Source organism: Triticum aestivum, chromosome 4A (assembly GCF_018294505.1).
Source record: "Triticum aestivum cultivar Chinese Spring chromosome 4A, IWGSC CS RefSeq v2.1, whole genome shotgun sequence".
NCBI classification, from domain to species: domain Eukaryota; kingdom Viridiplantae; phylum Streptophyta; class Magnoliopsida; order Poales; family Poaceae; genus Triticum; species Triticum aestivum.
Genome location: NC_057803.1, coordinates 564,299,429 through 564,317,367, shown reverse-complemented (window position 1 = coordinate 564,317,367; position 17,939 = coordinate 564,299,429). Strand labels below are relative to the sequence as shown.

The 17,939-nt window shown below is 45.4% G+C and overlaps 2 protein-coding genes across 5 annotated transcripts; one reads left to right on the top strand and one right to left on the bottom strand.

The window, feature by feature from the left end:
• Window positions 1–1,711: 1,711 nt before the first annotated feature.
• Window positions 1,712–13,248, top strand: LOC123086986 (leishmanolysin homolog). Its single transcript, XM_044508856.1, has 16 exons — window positions 1,712–2,159; window positions 2,594–2,953; window positions 3,040–3,180; window positions 3,309–3,441; window positions 3,519–3,632; window positions 3,720–3,868; window positions 8,545–8,637; window positions 8,786–8,846; window positions 8,978–9,310; window positions 9,991–10,117; window positions 10,211–10,310; window positions 10,854–10,923; window positions 11,007–11,159; window positions 11,508–11,603; window positions 11,878–12,194; window positions 12,665–13,248. The coding sequence occupies exons 1-16, from the start codon at window positions 2,109–2,111 to the stop codon at window positions 12,854–12,856; spliced, it is 2,490 nt and encodes an 829-aa protein (XP_044364791.1). The 5' UTR covers window positions 1,712–2,108; the 3' UTR covers window positions 12,857–13,248.
• Window positions 13,249–13,551: 303 nt separating this feature from the next.
• Window positions 13,552–17,458, bottom strand: LOC543298 (cathepsin B-like protease 2). 4 transcript variants are annotated; one of them, XR_006441196.1, is made up of 11 exons: window positions 17,204–17,458; window positions 16,497–16,541; window positions 16,325–16,405; window positions 16,071–16,224; window positions 15,921–15,925; window positions 15,745–15,819; window positions 15,517–15,642; window positions 14,498–14,716; window positions 14,081–14,172; window positions 13,962–13,997; window positions 13,552–13,872 (listed from the first exon to the last, which is right to left on the bottom strand). XR_006441196.1 is itself a non-coding variant. In XM_044508857.1 (11 exons), exons 1-11 carry the CDS (start codon window positions 17,273–17,275, stop codon window positions 13,744–13,746), a joined length of 1,071 nt encoding a protein of 356 aa, XP_044364792.1. In that variant the 5' UTR covers window positions 17,276–17,458; the 3' UTR covers window positions 13,552–13,743. The 4 variants fall into 4 exon arrangements, 3 of the variants coding, with proteins under 3 accessions (XP_044364792.1, XP_044364794.1, XP_044364795.1); XM_044508857.1 differs by having other exon boundaries at window positions 14,081–14,209; XM_044508859.1 differs by having other exon boundaries at window positions 14,081–14,194.
• Between the last annotated feature and the right edge of the window lie 481 nt (window positions 17,459–17,939).

Sequence of the window (17,939 nt, the reverse complement as noted above, 5' to 3'; positions counted from 1 at the left end):
CTGTACGTTGTTCCTGATACTTGTAGTTGCAGTGGGGGCTGCGGCTGTAGCTCATGCAGTAGTGAGGTAGGTGGGCATAACCCATAGCTATCGGTCCATGAGGAGGGATGCTGACATATAACTAGTTATAAATCTGGAACCACGTAGTAGCATGAAACAAAGTACTCCTCAAAACATCTAACATTATGGGACGGAGGGAATAAAATAGAGGAAAACAAGTATACTACGAAAAACATATAAAGATGCTGGCAGACGGTCGGCATGGAACCGTCCGTTATCCATAACGACACACCGAGCAGAGCAGGAAGAGTAGGCATGCATCCACCGGTTGGCCGCCCACACCATCATCATCAGAAGTTTGACTTACATGCGCCAAAAACCAGTCGACCCGATCGTTGGCCATCAAAGCCCCCAGCCACCTCGGTGGATAAGGCGATCAAGTGGGCCACGTGAGCCGAACACAGATCTGGATCAAATGATCGTGCCGTTCAGCAGCACGTACCGTCTTTTTCATTTCACCATAGTATAAAATTGCCCGGCCCTTTCCAAAACCCGGGAGCCAGCGCTGCCGCCCAGTCCTAGTGCTCGGCGCGTGGTAGCTGCTGACGGCTTCCACCGCTGCGCCGGCGGCGCCCATTTGGCAGCGGCGGATTTGACGACGGGCGAGGCGGGAGTGGTTAGCCCGGCCCGGCCCCGCTGACCCAATTAGTACGCTGGGGTTAGCTGAGCCGCAGACCCAACTAGTGCTTCGCGGAGCCGCGTCAGCCCGCCCATTTGCGGAAGCAAAAGCACAGATGAGCTGAACGACCCAGACCCGACGACTCGTTGTCTCGTGGTAGGTGTCAGGAGGCTGGCTGGCTGGCGACCGGTGAGTGAGTGGTGATTGCGCCGATGGCGAAGCGCATCGGCGCGTCGCATCGTCCCTCTGCCGCAGTGGAATAGGAATAATGCAGGCTTGTTTCCTTTCCTTTCCTTTCTTTTTCTGGAAGAGAAGAGAAGAGAAGAGCACGTAAAGCAAAAGTAGAAGCAGTGCGCGCGTGTGTGTGGCGTACGTGCGACCCAGGAGAGAGGAAAACCTGAAGCAAAGCACACGGGCGCGTGCACGCACGCTAGGAGCCTTGTTCGATTTCGGACTCGCTTAAATCTCGCGTTGTTTTCACTTCTCAGGGCAGGAAGTTGGTGAAGTTACGTTAGTACGGGCGAGCGCCCGACACCAACAGAAACGGAAGCCGTCAAAGGCGATTTTTTGATTTTTAAAAAGGAAAAGGCCACAACGGTAGAGAGAAAACATAAAAAGCAACGATAAAAAACGCGAAACGGCTCCGCGTCTCCGCCCCGAAAGCCCGCGGTGCGCGGCCACCGAACCGAACCGCCCGATGGCACATCAGCCGTAAAAATACCACCACCCCACCCTACCCCTACCCCACCCCACGCCACACGCGCGCTGGCCGGCACGGGCGTGAAAAGGCCGTGGCCGAGGGGGGGCCAGAAATTCCGAGGCACGGAAAGGGGGACGAGAGAGAACCAAACGGAGACAGAGTTCGATAATTAGTAGTAACCCGTTCGCTTCGTTCGTTGGATCGACTGACTGATTGATTCCCGTTATTAATCCGGTCTCTGTCTCTGTTGCCGTTCCCCTCCCCCCCCTCGTCTCGACAGTACTGCTGCCGCAACAACAACTAAGTAGTAGCCTTCACGACTAAATCCACCACTCATACCTCCCCCCACCCCCACCCCCACCCCCACCCGCGTCGTCTCCTCCTTCCTACTCCCTCCCCTCCCCTCTTCGGACGGAGCCCCGGGGTAGGCTAGGGCCTCCACCAAACCCTAATCATTCGGGGGCGGTGGCCCGCCCGCCCGCCCGCCCGCCGGCCGGCCTCGATCTGGTTGATTGCTCCCGGCGGTTGCGCCCCCGCCCGCGCGGAGGCGCCGTGGTCAGGACCCGTCGCCCCGGCGGAGGCTGCGCGCGGCGTGAGGCGGAAGGAGGAGCAGGAGGAGGGGGCGTTGATTCCGTGCGGACCAGGGATGAGGTGGAGGCTGGCGGAGACGGGGAGGCGGCGGCGGTGAATGGGAGCGGCGGGACGCTGCGGGGGCCAGCTTACTACTACATGGACGCGAGCGGCCGCCGCGGGAGGGTGCTATGGCTCGTCAGGCTCCAGGTGAGCTGCTCCCTCGATCCGGCCGGGGTCAGCCCCCCGGGTTTCGTGGATTTGGGGCGAAATGGTCCAGATATTCACTTCGCCTTGGGAGGGATTTCGTACGAATTGGTTCGCATTTTGGATTTCTCGTGGCGATTTGGTAGATTTGGCCCGCCCTCTCTGGTGTAGGGTTTTACTGTTCCGCCGCGGACTTTCTTGGGCAAGGAAGGGAATGTTTCTCCCGGAGGAGCTACTATTTTTGGGCATCTGGGTCGCAGTTAGACTAGTGAAAGCAGATGAATCAAAACTTGCCGTTTTTGGATGGATTCCTTGCTGTTTGCCTATTCAATTTGCTGATGCAGTTCTTACCGCCTGTGGTCCAGTACCATTACAAGGAGCTGCTGCATTTATATTGCTACCCGTAACTAATTCTTTCCTTCTTGCTTGTGCTGCAGATTGTTTTGATTCTAGTCTGGTCTGGAGGAGCTAGTGCAAATTCCGACGACGGCAAAACATTGTCTCTGGAAAGCGCTGATGCTGGAGACAAGGATGTTTACCTTAGCCATTCCTGCATCCACGACGAGATACTGCATCAGCGGCGACGCGCTGGTCGGAAGGAGTATTCTGTCATGCCACAAGTATACCATGTGCCCCGAGAGAAAGTGGAGCGCGTAAGAGGCAGGCAATTGTTGGGGGTGTCATCTTGGCGTGCTCCACGGAGCAATGTCAAGAAGCCAATACGGATATACCTCAACTATGATGCTGTTGGGCACTCACCCGACCGGGATTGTAAAAATGTCGGTGACATTGTCAAGGTAGGTCTGGCGGAAGCTTATGATCGCGCCAGGAGCTGCTTTAATATCCTGGTTCTAATCCTCAGTTTGCTGTTTGGTTTTGCTAGCTTGGTGAACCGCCTGTACCATCAGCACCAGGAACACCTATCTGTTCTCCTCACGGAGACCCACCATTGGTGGGAGATTGCTGGTACAATTGCACCTTTGAAGATATAGCTGGGGAGGACAAGAAGCAACGACTTCGGAAGGTGCAGTTCTTGTGCTTTTGGTGGTTCTGTCTGTCACTTGATCTGAAATGTGGCATAGCTTAAAAAAGACAGGATACGCTATTGTCATGTTATTCTGTGTGCTAAATGCTGAGTTGGATTACTGGCAGGCACTGGGACAAACAGTAGAGTGGTTCAGAAAAGCTTTAGCTGTCGAACCTGTCAAGGGGAACCTGCGGCTCAGTGGGTACTCTGCTTGTGGCCAGGATGGAGGCGTACAGCTTCCCCATGCGTATATTGAAGGTAATTTGCCGTTATAATTAGGCCATCTTGTAGCCTTTTTGATCTGGTTCTCCATTGATTTTTCCCCTGAATTGCAGATGGTGTTGCTAATGCTGATTTAGTACTCTTAGTAACAACTAGACCAACAACAGGCAACACCCTTGCGTGGGCTGTAGCCTGTGAACGGGACCAATGGGGTCGTGCAATTGCAGGTTTGTTAACCCACTCAAGCTTCACATACAAATATTAACAGGCAGGAGAGGTTCTAGTGCTATTCTGAACATATGCATGTTTTGTAGGACATGTTAATGTGGCCCCACGTCATTTGACGGCTGAAGCAGAAACATTACTTTCTGCTACTTTGATACATGAGGTCATGCATGTTCTAGGCTTTGATCCTCATGCCTTCACACATTTTCGTGACGAAAGGAAAAGAAGGCGTGATCAGGTAATTGACAATGTCTTTCCTCTTATTGGTGTAGTATATTTCCATCTGCTGTTGTGGATCCCAGTGTTAAGTGCTGATGATTGCTTTATTGTATTTGGGTTAGATGTAACAGTCAAAACTGCATTTACCTTTTACTCCCTCCGGTCCTTTTTACTCTGCATATTAGAATTTTCTGGAGTCAAACTTCACAAAGTTTGACCGTATTTATATGAAAAAATATCAACATCTGCCATGCTAAAATTATATAATATGAAACTTTAAGTCATGACACATCTAGTGGTATTGATTTCAGATCGTGAATGTTGGCACTTTTTTCTACAAAGTTGGTCAAACTTTATGAGGCTTGACTTCAGTCAAATGTTATATGCAAACTAAAAAGGACCAGAGGGAGTATCTTTAAAGGGTTTATGACTGAAGCGCTCAACAATCCAGTGGGCACTACAGTTGTTGGGCAGCCTTACATGTTAGTTGCCACCTTACCATATCAGCCTAGTATTACGACTTAGGTTTAAGCTGAGAAGTCATGAATAATCTCCAAGTTTATAAGTACTAATAAGTCAGGAGATATTTGCACAACTTTTGGGGCTTATCTATTAAGAAATGAGCCTGTTGGAATGTTTGGCATATGTGCTATAAACCCAGCTTATGAGATTATTCTTATGAATCGCAATCCATTATATACGAAAAGCCAGAAAGGCCTGTACTCATATTATTAATTGCAATAATTATAAGAAAAGCCAGAAAGGCCTGTACGCATATTGAGGAACAACCAATTGGCAAACCTCAACACTTGTGGTTAAATAGTCCACTATGCATTGATGCTTTCAAATCTCTCACAACAGCCATATGATATCTGTGCTAAAGCCTTTTTATGTGTAATGAGCATTAACTGGCTGGCATGGTAGCTGATGCGGGCATGCCTTGCTAAGGAGTATACCCAGGTGGCTTGATATTCACTACATATGATTCATATAGAATGATAGACCATAATTTTCTTCCATGCCTTGGTGCAATAGGCAGCGCATCACTTCTCACTCAACTAGTTGTTGGAAACAAACCTACGCAAGAATGTCCCATAAGTGAGGACCATGATTGGGAGAACCGTGTATGTTCCATACAACAACAACAAAGCCTTTAGCCCCAAACAAGTTGGGGTAGGCTAGAGCTAAAACCCAAAAGATCTCCAACCAACTCATGGTTCTGGCATTGGATAGCAAGCTTCCACGCGGTCCATGGCTAGTTCTTTGGTGATACTCCAGTCCTTCAGATCTCTATTTACGGACTCCTCCCATGTCAAGTTCGGTCTACCCTGACCTCTCTTGACATTATCAGCATGCTTTAGCCGTCCGCTGTGCACCAGAGCTTCTGGAGGCCTCTGAATATGACCAAACCATCTCAGACGATGTTGGACAAGTTTCTCTTCAATCTGTGCTACCCCAACTCTATCTCGTATATCATCATTCTGGACCTGGTCCTTGCGTGGCCACACATCCATCTCAACATGCGCATCTGCGCCACACCTAACTGTTGAACGTGTCACTATTTAGTTGGCCAACACTCAGTGCCGTACAACATTGCGGGTCGAATCACCGTCCTATAGAACCTGCCTTTTAGCTTTTGTGGCACTCTCTTGTCACAGAGAACGCCAGAAGCTTGGTGGCAATCATCCATTCGATCGATGGTTCACATCTTCACCGATATCCCCATCCTTCTGCAACATCGACCCCAAATATCGAAAGGTGTCCTTATGAGGCACCACATGCCCATCAAGGCTAACCTCTCCTCCTCATGCCTAGTAGTACTGAAACCGCACGTCATGTACTCGGTTTTAGTTATACCAAGTCTAAAACCTTTTGATTCCAAGGTTTGTCTCCATATTCTAACTTCCTATCAACCCCTGTTCGACTATCATCGACTAGCACCACATCACCCGCGAGCATACACCATGGGATATCTCCTTGTATATCCCTTGTGATCTCATCCATCACCAAAGCAAAAAGATAAGGGCTCAAAGCTGACCCCTGGTGCAGTCCTATTTTAATCAGGAAGTCATCAGTGTCGCCATCACTTGTTCGAACACTTGTCACAACATTAACGTACATGTCCTTGATGAGGGTAATGTACTTTGCTGGGACTTTGTGTTTTTTCAAGGCCCGCCACATGACATTCCGTGGTATCTTATCGTATGCCTTCTCCAAGTCAGTGAACACCATATGCATATCCTTTTACTCTCTGTATCTCTCCATAAGTTGTCGTACCAAGAAAATGGCTTCCATGGTCGACCTCTCAGGCATGAAACCAAACTGATTTTTGGTCATGCTCGTCATTCTACTTAAGCAGTGCTCAATGACTCTCTCCCACAGCTTCATTGTATGACTCATCAGCTTAATTCCATGGTAATTAGTACAACTCTGGACATCCCCCTTGTTCTTAAAGATTAATACTAATATACTCCATCTCCGTTCTTTTGGTATCTTGTTCGCCTGAAAAATGTGGTCGAAAAGCTTAGTTACCCATACTATCGTTATGTCTCCGAGGCTTCTCCACACCTCAATGGGGATACAATCAGGGTCCATCGCCTTGCCTCCTTTCATCCTTCCTCCTTGACCTCAGACTCCTGGATTCGCTGCACAAAACGCATGTTGGTATCATCAAAGGAGTCATCCAGTTCAATGCTAGAGCTCTCATTCTCCCCATTGAACAACTTGTCGAAGTACTCCCGCCATCTATGCTTTATCTCCTCATCCTTCACCAGGAGCTGGTTTGCTCTGTCTTTGATGCATTTGACTTGGTTGACATCCCTCGTCTTCCTCTCTCTGATCTTGGCCATCTTATAGATGTCCCTTTCGCTTTCCTTCGTGCCTAACCGTTGGTAGAGGTCCTCATATGCCCGGCCCCTTGCTTCACTCATAGCTCGCTTGGCGGCCTTCTTTGGCACCTTGTACTTCTCTATGTTGTCTACACTCCTATCCAGGGGAAGTAGAAGTGAAGCTAGAGATACCTGGTGGTGGAACGATGATGCCCAGAAGGCTATAAGGAGAAGGACACGAATCCGAAAGCGGAAGTCAGCCACCACAAGCTTATGCTGAGGGACAACACTCTCTCCAGGTATCACCTTACAATCTAGGCAAGCATGCTTGTCTGCTTTTCTCAAGAGGATGAAACCAATCTGGCTAGAGTGTTGACAACAACTAAAAGTCACCAAATGCGATTCTCTCTTTTTAAAGAGGGTGTTAGCTATGATCATGTCGTAGGCTAGAGCAAAGCTTAAGACATCTTCTCCTTGATTCTTGATGCCATAGCCGAAGCCCCCATGCACCCCTTCAAAACCCGTGATTGATGTACCCACGTGGCCATTGAGGTCTCCTATGAAGAGCTTCTTGCCAATAGGTACACTCCTAACCATGTCCTCCAGGCCTTCCCAGAACTCCCTCTTGGTGTTCTCATTGGGGCCTACTTGCGGGGCATACACACTGATAACATTGAGAACTAAGTCCCCAACTATCAACACCTCTCTTCACAGCTGCATCAACTAGCTCCCGAAGCTTACCTGTCAGGGACCCTACGTTCCAGCTACCTAAGCGGATCCTCCTAGGCTCGGCTACCTTCCTAACCCTTCGTGCTCGTCGAGTCAAATGCGAAGACCCTTGCTCATTTTTCACTTCACCCGGGCGCCGATGTAGCGTGCCACTAAGGATGCAACGACCCGATCCTTGCTCACTTGCCACCGTATCCAGATCAAGATATGACAGGCCACCAGGGGGTGATGGCCCGACCCCCATTTGACACCACACCCGGGTTCTTTGATATGGCACGTCGCTGAGATGGTTACACCCCAATGATTATCTTTTGGGTTTCATCTCCATAAGAGTGGCTGAGTTTTGACGTTGGCTCGCCAAGCCTATTACAACCCTCCTCCTTTACCTGGGCTACTTGCTATGTTGAGACAACATAGGCGGAGTTAACCGTGTATGTTCTGTGCAAGTGAATTTCTGGATTCTCTTTAATTTCTGGATTCTTAAAGAGACGATCTCAACTCTTAACTCTGTTCTCTATTTCTCTTCCTTATCTTCCTTGTTTATAAAGGTTGGAGTTCGTGGTGAGTTCACATGTGGGACCAACAATCTTCACCAATAAAAAAATGCACCCTTAGTCCCTTACCCATTGGTTCAGCACTAGGTTCCTCATCACGCCTGCCACCTGGTCTTCAGCACTAGGTTCTGAGTCCATTGGTTTGGCACAAAGACAGGCCATTGTTTGGTGCTCATCTTTTCGGTCTTCTGCTCTTGTGCACACTGATGTTCAGAGATTCACAAAATATCTCTGTTAGGTAAAGGATTTAGTTGAGGCATTATGTTGGCAATTATTGTCCCTTCTGCTAAAAAAATCCTACTGTGCAGTCATATCGTTCAGTTGTTTGTGGGGAAAAAAGTTTTCTGCAAAGGAGCATACTTGGGGTACCTCTTAGAGTCTGAGGGAGAAGAGCTTTAGAAAGAATATACATCACCACATATATTCAGTTTCTCCAGTGCAAAACTTCTCTGTTTACTTCCATTGATTAGTAGTATAGCCTGAAAAACTATGTGGAAGTACTTCTGCCATATCTCTTTTTGATGATAGCTTATGCCCCTTGCCTAGTTCGCATTGCACACTGATCTCAATCTCTCTCTTTTCAGGTTACTGTTCAGGCTTTGGACGAAAAGCTTGGAAGAATGGTTACCCGTGTTGTCCTTCCTCGAGTTGTAATGCACTCTAGGCATCATTATGGAGTAAGTAGTAACTGAAGATTTGTGAGCTATGTTGAATCTTTTGGATTGTTCATGTGATTGCCACTGTCAATCGCTTCTCCATTTTTATATGGTACCTACATAAAGAAAGCTGCTTCATACTAATTGATACATTTCTTCATCGTGCTAGGCATTTTCCCAGAACTTCAGTGGGCTGGAATTGGAAGATGGCGGAGGCAGGGGTACCTCAGGTACTGCTGCCATAACATAAGTCTCCATAGTTTGATGTTTGTATTTTCTGACATTTACGTATTACATGAGTTGAGAATACCCCCAGTTGTGTAGATTTCCTCCCTTCACTAACATTTGACACTCTTAACAGGTTCACATTGGGAGAAAAGACTCTTAATGAATGAGATCATGACTGGGTCGGTGGATACAAGATCAGTGGTTTCAAAGATGACTTTAGCATTATTGGAGGACAGTGGATGGTATCAAGCTAATTATAGCATGGCTGAGCATTTAGACTGGGGTCGAAATCAGGGAACAGAGTTTGCGATCTCCCCCTGCAATTCATGGAAAGGGGCATACCGCTGCAACACAACTCAACTATCAGGATGCACATACAATAGGGAGGCAGAAGGTTACTGTCCTATAGTTAGCTATAGTGGGGACTTGCCCAAGTGGGCTCAATATTTCCCTCAAGCCAATAAAGGTGAGATAAATGGTCCTTTTTTCTGACATTATACGGGCTGTTCAAATGACATAGAGAACTCTTAATATGGATTTAAGTTTTCTGTTTAATCGCTGTTAGTTCTTACACCTCCTCTTAGTTGAGGGGGGGAGGCACACTATTTTTTTTGTACTAAATGCATAACTTTGGTTGGGTGCAATTAGTATATAGTTGTTGGTATGTTAGGACTTGGGAGTACCCCATCAATCCACTCTATCCTCTCTGAAAAGTGTGCAAAGCTTTGCCTTCTGCTGCTGTTTCGCAATAATCTCCCATTGCAGAGTAAGTTGAATCACCTAATCCAAGAGGTGATCCTGATAAGCTATTGAGGGGATCAGTTTTAGAACTATCTCTGAGGTTAAAAAATCAATTATTCTTTCTGGAAGTCTTTTTTTCATGTTCTATTCAATCTTAGGGTCTGTTATGCATTTTTTGTTTCAGAAAGCACTTCATTTTCTTTGGCTGCTGTCGTGCTGTAACAGAGACATATTACTTGCACACCAGAAAATGAGTACAGATCACCTAGTAATTAGATTACGTCACAACACACAACAACAGAAGGACCCTCCATCCTTTTTATCTTCTTTCCTTCTTAATCCTTCGATACTTGTATGTCAGCATGTTATGTTTTGAGTTTCTCATACACAATTTCACATCTGTAGGTGGACAGTCATCATTAGCTGATTACTGCACATATTTTGTTGCTTATTCCGATGGCTCGTGCACTGACGTAAATAGTGCACGAGCACCTGACAGAATGTTAGGTGAAGTACGAGGAAGTAACTCGAGGTGAGACTGCTGAAGATAATTTGGATGCATGCTCATTATAAAACACCCCGTTTCACAATTCTGACTGTTTTCTGAAAATTCGCCAACGTACAGGTGTATGGCTTCAACACTAGTGCGAACTGGGTTTGTCCGTGGATCTATGACCCAGGGAAATGGCTGTTATCAGCATCGCTGCACAAATAACTCCTTAGAGGTGGCTACTGTTTCATTTATTATATCACTTTGCACAAAGTTAAACTGTGCTTGGACCCTGTCTTTTTCCAAATATTCTCGTGCAGTGTTATATTTCCATTCCATGTGTGGTGTCTGTTATTTGTAATGTTCATCATAATAATTGCCAAAATATAATCTATGGCTATAAGAACTTATGTTCGGTTCTTCACTCCTAAAATACTAAATGACAATGACAGTAAGTTTGGTCTACTTCACGTGCACCAATGGTAATCTTGTGTGCAGATTTTAAAATGTCGAATATGGTTATGGATTTGATCGATAACTCTTGTCACCATTGGATTTGTATGGAGATTGATGTGCCACGTGATTATACTATTTTTGCTACCTACAATGCAGTCATTCAGCTAGCTTTCTCTTTTTCTTGGGTGATTATCTTCATGTTTTGTGTTTTTTAACGCATCATCATACTGTTTCTGATACTGGCCACATCACATTTGCTCAAGCAATGAATTATGAATCATGTTCCTACTGTCAATTTTAAAATACTGTTGAACAATGATAGGTTGCTGTTGACGGCGTCTGGAAGTCATGTCCAGAATCTGGTGGCCCAGTTCAGTTCCCAGGCTTCAATGGTGTGTTTTGTTGTCTAAGGTGTATTAAATCAAGCTCTGTTCTTTAGTTCTCACTTCTCACCCAAGTTAATTTTGTGCTGAAGGGGACTTGATTTGCCCGGCATATCATGAATTATGCAACACCGTACCAGTCCAAATAAGCGGCCAGTGCCCCAAGTCGTGCAGTTTCAATGGTGATTGCATTGCTGGAACCTGCCACTGCTTCCCTGGGTTCCATGACCATGACTGCAGTAGAAGTGAGTATACAGCTGCACAGCCCTGGACGTGTCTTTATTTTTTCTTCCAGTTATTAACTTTTTCAGCACAAATTCTCTAATTTTGTATCCTGGGAATGATGATGAATAACCTGGAGGTTCAAGTGAAACATTCTTTTGGTGGCAAATGTGCCATGCAACTTTTGTCGTGTTCTTTTTCATGTGAATTGTCAATCAGGATGAGGCAAATAGCCAACATGTACAATCTGCAATTATTGGTCATACGAAGAATGTGTAGTCCTTCATTTCTTGAGAAATTGGCATGATCGCCATCCTGATATGTTGAAGTGCTCATTCTGTTTACTAACTAGTGTTGGTTTGGGTCAACAGGATCTTGCCCAGACAAGTGCAGTGGTCATGGTATATGCAAAGCTAATGGGATCTGTGAATGCGAAAGTGGCTGGACGGGAATTGACTGCTCAACAGGTAAAAGCTTAATAACTGAAAGTCTCTATAGATGCACACATCTATTACTGCGGGCTGTATTCATGAGGTTTAGGCCATGGTGAAGGCCTGAAGAATTTCACATACCTATATTGAACAAATCCATTTGCGTTGTGGGATGAAAGACATGGTTTGTGATATCAGTAAAGTTTGCAATTTTAGAATGATCAAACATCGGAAACTCACAATGCGTTGATTAGTTGCTCTGCTCTTGATTGAACAAGCAATAGTAATGTCTTGTTTTCATTGTATGCAGCGGTTTGTGATGAGCAGTGTAGTTTGCATGGAGGGGTTTGTGACAATGGTAAATGTGAGTTTCGATGTTCAGATTATGCGGGCTACACTTGTCAAAAGGGTTCGACAATACTGCCCAGCCTGTCAATGTGTCATGATGTACTGGTTCGGGATTCTGATGGGCAGCATTGTGCACCAAGTGAACTCAGCATACTACAGCAACTCGAAGCAGTAGTTCTTGTGCCAAATTACAATAGATTGATGCCAAGTGGGCGGACCTTCCTTAACTTCTTCAACAATGCCAATTGTGCAGCAGCGGCGAAGCGGCTGGCTTGCTGGGTACTGTTCCCTCTGACCATTTCTCAAATGTTTATGTCATTAACTTCCTTCTGATATTTCAAACTTGTGTAGCCACAGTTGCTTACCCATGAGATTATATTTTGCTGTTAATTGCTGCAAGCATTAAGTGGGTGAATAGTGGCACTTAGATTATCTTCCTATTTTTGGAATGTTTAACTTCAGCTGCATACTTACAAGAAGTTTAGCTCTCACTACAGCTTCTAAAAACAAGCATAATAGATTAAGTTGCACAACTTACCTCAAATAGACCAATAGATGCCACTTTGAAGAAGCATATATACTTAAATAGATTGCAGTATGTACGATGCCAAGTAGTGGTGATGTTTAAGTTAATAGACAATTTTATTGGCCATGCGGCTATGCCCTCCTTGTATATGTGGCCTTATAGGTTTGTGCTGTTAAGAGGGAAAACTGTCTTCTCATCTCATTCTTATTACTCCATTGATCAGATCTCAATTCAAAGGTGCGACGAGGATGGGGACAACAGGCTTCGGGTATGCTACTCCGCTTGCGAGTTGTACAATACGGCATGTGGGGCGGGTCTTGATTGCTCGGACCAGACCCTTTTTAGCAAGAGGGAGGAAGAAGAGAAGGGCGTTCCATGCACAGGATACGGCGAGAAGAAGTCTTCCTGGATATGACAACTTCCCGGGGAGCGCTTCTTCCCCTTTTTACTCTGGCTGAAGCTCAGAGGTGTAAAGTATAAGCCGCATTGCCCTATCCATATTCATTTTCGTTTTTAGCCAATGCTTTCCAATTGTAGGATACGGAAAGTAGAGGTCCATTTCACCTGGGCACCCGAAGATGGGTGCCTGGTGTCAGTATCTGGGTCTTCTCTTTGTTTAGAAGGTTAGTCTGACTGGAGGGGGCAGGGAGTGGGAAGCTGGGTGGTGGGTGGTAGGTTCCTTTTTCTTCTTCGTCGGAGAATAGTGGAGGGAAGAATGTAAATGTTAATGTGTGTTGTAATCCATGACTACATTCTTAACAGAGCATTTCAATGAGAGAAGAAGACCCTGTGCTTTGCCTTGCATGATCAATGTTAACCCGATGCTCATATCCACACACATTCATGATATACCTGCCTTTTCTTGTCAAATCTGAATTCGTCAAAAGAGTGAATGCTAGTGAGCTCATGATAAAATGTTACCAACACGACATCTTATCATTGAATAATTTTCCTGAGTGACACTTCTATCAGATTTCACCGATTTGTATCATAGCTCATGTGCACTGGTGGCTCTACTTGGATTCTTCCATTTTACAGTACCGTTCATCATGAGCTCATCTCTGTGGTACAGATCAACTCTGCACACTAAAAATGAAACATAGCACATAATGATTGAAGAGATGACATCCTTATGTTTTTATTGACATTATTATCCCCTTCTGTTTCTGAACAAGTGTTGTTTGAACAACATATCAGCGTTTGCGCTAGTGTACAGAATACAGTATCATGGAACCCACAGAGTTAAATTAGTGGCTTCATTTGACATGCAAACAGCTAATTTCAACTGTGTTCGTGCTCTCCTCAAAGTATGGCCGTTCCAAAGGCGACATCATTGTTTCTGGCCGTGTTCTTTGTCGAGGGCATACCGGCAGTAACATCGCCTTCGATGCCACATTCATTCTCGCCCCTTATGATCTTGAAGTATCCGTCCTACAATGCATTACCATATTTCTTTATTAATTCAGCCCAATACTCTGTTAATAACATTTAACAATGCGAGGAATTTGTCACAAACTTACATCACCCCAGCCTCTGTTCCACTGATTTGCAAGAAGCTGAAAAGCAGAAGACAAAGAAAACATATCAGGACTTGATCATTGTTCAACATATAGTGTGATATGGGGAATCAACAATGTACCCAGTAATCCTCGCCAGCATCACTGGTTCCCCAACCGATCAACTTGACGGCATGACCTCCCATCACGCCACCTGTGATGTGCTTGTATACTCCTGATTTGTAGTGTGCGAAGTCCAAAATTTGGCAGTACTAAATCAGTAACCCGAGAAATAAGATACTTCCTTTTGATTCTTTGTCATCTTATCACCAAGCATATGAGCTGTATATCAAATGACTAGCGAACTGAAGAAACACCGTACAACAGCATTGCATGCTTCATCTTACTCACTAGAGTGCCTATGTTAGTTGTTTCTAAGCTTTTGCTAATAATTTACTTCAGTAACTGCAACCAACCCAGGATCCGCCACGACTTCTGCTAAATAGCAATTTTTAGAACCTCGGGTTAAAAGTCAGAAATAGGAAAAATACTGAAGTTACCTCATAAACGGTGAAAGCAACTTCTACAGGGCCATTTTTGTAGACCTCTGCCATGATGTCATGGGGATTAGAATGTACTCTGTACGCGTTAACACTGAAATGCTTATTTTCCTTCCACGCTTGGTTCTCCACCTTGCATTTCCTTTGACATTTTGGTGTAGGATAAGCTGGCTCGCATCCAGGATGCTGGCAACCAGTCTGATCGAAGTATGGATCGCACTGCCAAAAAGTGTTTTTTTCCAGGTTAATGGTATGCCAAGCAGAATTTTATACAGCAAACAGTATGGGAAAGTGCTATTTAAGTAAATATACATTAATATGGAACAGGAGAAAACCCAAAATGATGAAGCTAACAAAGCAGCCACCAAGGGTGGACATGATCTAACTTTCAGCCATGGTAGGCGAGGAAAGAGGAGCCACATATGTGCATTGGGATCAATTTTCATGAAGATTAATGGAAATTTTGACGATGGTTCATGTATTTTATGTTTCGTGTTAAGCTGCAAGAAATTTCCTATGCTTTAAACAAGACACATGTATTTTTTTCTCAAAGCAACTTGGGATGAGTTTACATAATCAGTAAAACTGTAGAATACAATATGCTCCTACTAACCACTACTCCCTCCATCCACTATTATACGACATTTTGGATATTTCAATATGGACTACATACGGACTGAAATGAGTGAACAAACACACTAAAACGTGTCTACATACATCCAATTTAGAAAAAAGTTAGAACATCTTATAATAGTGAACAGAGGAAATAACTCCCTTATGTTTTGGTTCAAATTTACACTGTTAGCATTTCACACCACATAGCATCTATGCATTAACTCAACTGTAAGATTTACGGAAGAATTTCAGTACATCTTGCATTAACAACTGCTGAGACGTTGAGTTTACATTGCACTGTTTGACATTCCACACACCAACCATTTTATTAGATAACAGAAACTTATCGCTCTTGGAGGATCGGAACATTCAAATGGTACAAAGTAGAAAAGTATCATATATACCTCCTCAGTGACGACGCCACTGCGACGGAAGTAGCGCCATGCGCTGATAGGATATCCTCCATTACAACCGCTACCACACAGAAAACCACAGCAAGCCAGTAGGTCATTGACCGAAAGGGAGACGCTCTGCAAGGAGTACAAACAGCAACTTTGTTATGTAAGGATAAGGACTAAACGTGCCTGTTTGAAAGTAGTCTGAGAGCAGGTACGTCGTTCATATGCACTCACCATGTTGAGATGAATACAGAAACGATCCTGGAGAGCTTCCACGGCAGCAAAGGCCCAACAGGCACCACAGTGACCCTGCCATTGTTAACCAATACATACATAATACCTTGAGCATCTTGCATGATTCAGTAAGCATTCATGGAGCTAACAATTTAAGGTAGTGTGAATATTCTTACTTGATCTGCTCATGAGATTCCGCGTTTTCCAGTGTATTGGAAAGGTAGAGAGGAAATGGAGTTAGTCAAAGTAATCAAAAAGACGCAGGAAACCAATTTCTGGCTGAAACTTGAAAGTGGGTCAACATTGAGTTATCTTGTTGAACCTACCAAGTATGTTCCCAATTGTGCTGCAACTGGACCATTGAGTTCTAGCGTCAAACTCCTTGGGGAGATCCATTTCTGGATGAATTTTGATCGGAACACCAGCGAGCAAACCCGGAGGCGTTGGCTTCACTCCCAGGATATGCTTGAATTGCTCAATCTGCATGGAAGAGGGTGATTTTCAGGTCAGAATACAAGGAAGGAAAAAATGTTGCCTTGATGATGAGAACAACAGGAGGGTGTTGCTGTTTAGTGCTTACAGTGTAGTTTGCAAAGTAGGGGTTGTGTCCAGCCGTCCACCCGGCATTGGGATGCTTGTTGACCGTCTGAATGATGTCCTTCTGCGACAGTACAATACAACACCATATCATGAAGAGTAATACAAACAATAGATATGAAGATGGTGTCAATTTGAGTGGGACTAAAAGTCACCTGGATGATTCCTAGGGAATGCTCTGCCTTGGCTGTGCCGGCTAGCTGCATGTACATAGAGATTTTAAGCAAACATATATGTGATTCAGCTAACCGAGTAACACGCTGATCCTATCTATTCGGTGCTAGGATCGGGTTTTTGTTCTTATTTGCACACAAAGAACAAAATAAAAAGAACCCTCATAACTAGCGAACGTCTGGCAAATTTTGTTGTCCGTGGATGGCAAGTTTAGTGGGTAGGCGTGGCAAATCCGTTCAGTTCATTTTTTCTTGCCAGGATTTGCCGTGTTTGCTAGCTGAATTTGTTATCGTCGCGGCAACTAAAAATGCCATAAAAAACATTCGTTCTGACATGCCTTCCTGAGAAGGTCAGCACAAAAACATTAAAAAAAAAGATTTTCATTTCAGAGCTTTTTTTAGAAGAATTTCAGAGCTATTCGACTTTCTTTCAGCGTTTGGCATCAGCTTATATCAGAGAAAAGGCCCTCGGTTGGCTCGCCATCGAGCTCCACCAGCACGGCGCTTCGGCGCGGGAGGCCCCTCCGCTGCGGGTCCCAGCGAGGTTGCTTCCCCGAGGACGGTTGGGGCCCATTAAGCTTGCGATCCTCAAAGTTCCCCTATCTCCGCAAGCTAGGTAACGAACCAAACCGGATCTTCGAGAGTTGACTCGAGCGGCGACGGGATCGGTCGGGGGAGAAGAAGCGAACCTGCGGGGCAGCAGCGACGGCGGAGAGGACGACGGCGACGAGCAGCGCAAGGGAGACGCCGACGCCCCCCATCTTCTTCTTCCTCTTCCTCGACGAGGAAGCAAAGCAAAGCAGGAGTCGCTGGCTAGCTGCTGCTACCAGGAGAGTCGCTTTGATTCTCCTCTTCGCCCGACACGGCCTTTTTTATTGGTTCCCGGCCTCCCTACGCCACGCCTGTGTGACTACTTCGATGAGATGGAGATGACCGTGGGAGTGACGCGCGCGGTCCCTTTCCGTTCCTGGCCAATCTCGCTGCGTGGCGTGCGGCATCAGCATCCGGCAACGGCGCGGGTGCGGCCACGCCAGAATCAACGGCTTGCTGTTTAAAACGTACTAGTATACCAGCTTTATTCTCTCTCTGTATTTTGCGAGAGTATATATCAGCTTTATTTGCGTTGCCGTTGCTTCGGGGTCTCTTTGGTTGAAATGATTTGTAGGAGAGTTTTAAAGGATTCTAATTCTTATGATTTCTTTTCCCTACGTGTGTTCTTTGGTTTGTAGGGTCACGTTCTTTTTCCTTCTTAAGACTCGTTTCATTTGTTCGTACTAGATTTCAGAGGAAGTTTCCCACACTCCAACCTTGCGTGAAGAATTTCATGTTTCTCTTGTACACAGGCATGTAGTGATGTGACTCTCAATTCCCGTGTTTTTTCCCTTTACTATCACGCTTTTAAAATCTTGCAAATAGGCCCCTCGA

Coding starts and splice junctions, on each gene's coding strand:
- LOC123086986 (XM_044508856.1), top strand. CDS start 2,109: ATGGACGCGAGCGGCCGCCGCGGGAGGGTGCTATGGCTCGTCAGGCTC. Junction 3,181..3,308: donor AGAAGCAACGACTTCGGAAG/GTGCAGTTCTTG, acceptor GATTACTGGCAG/GCACTGGGACAAACAGTAGA. Junction 11,604..11,877: donor GGGAATTGACTGCTCAACAG/GTAAAAGCTTAA, acceptor CATTGTATGCAG/CGGTTTGTGATGAGCAGTGT.
- LOC543298 (XM_044508857.1), bottom strand. CDS start 17,275: ATGGGGGGCGTCGGCGTCTCCCTTGCGCTGCTCGTCGCCGTCGTCCTC. Junction 16,542..17,203: donor CCGTCGCTGCTGCCCCGCAG/GTTCGCTTCTTC, acceptor ATGTACATGCAG/CTAGCCGGCACAGCCAAGGC. Junction 16,225..16,324: donor CCTACTTTGCAAACTACACT/GTAAGCACTAAA, acceptor TCTTCCATGCAG/ATTGAGCAATTCAAGCATAT.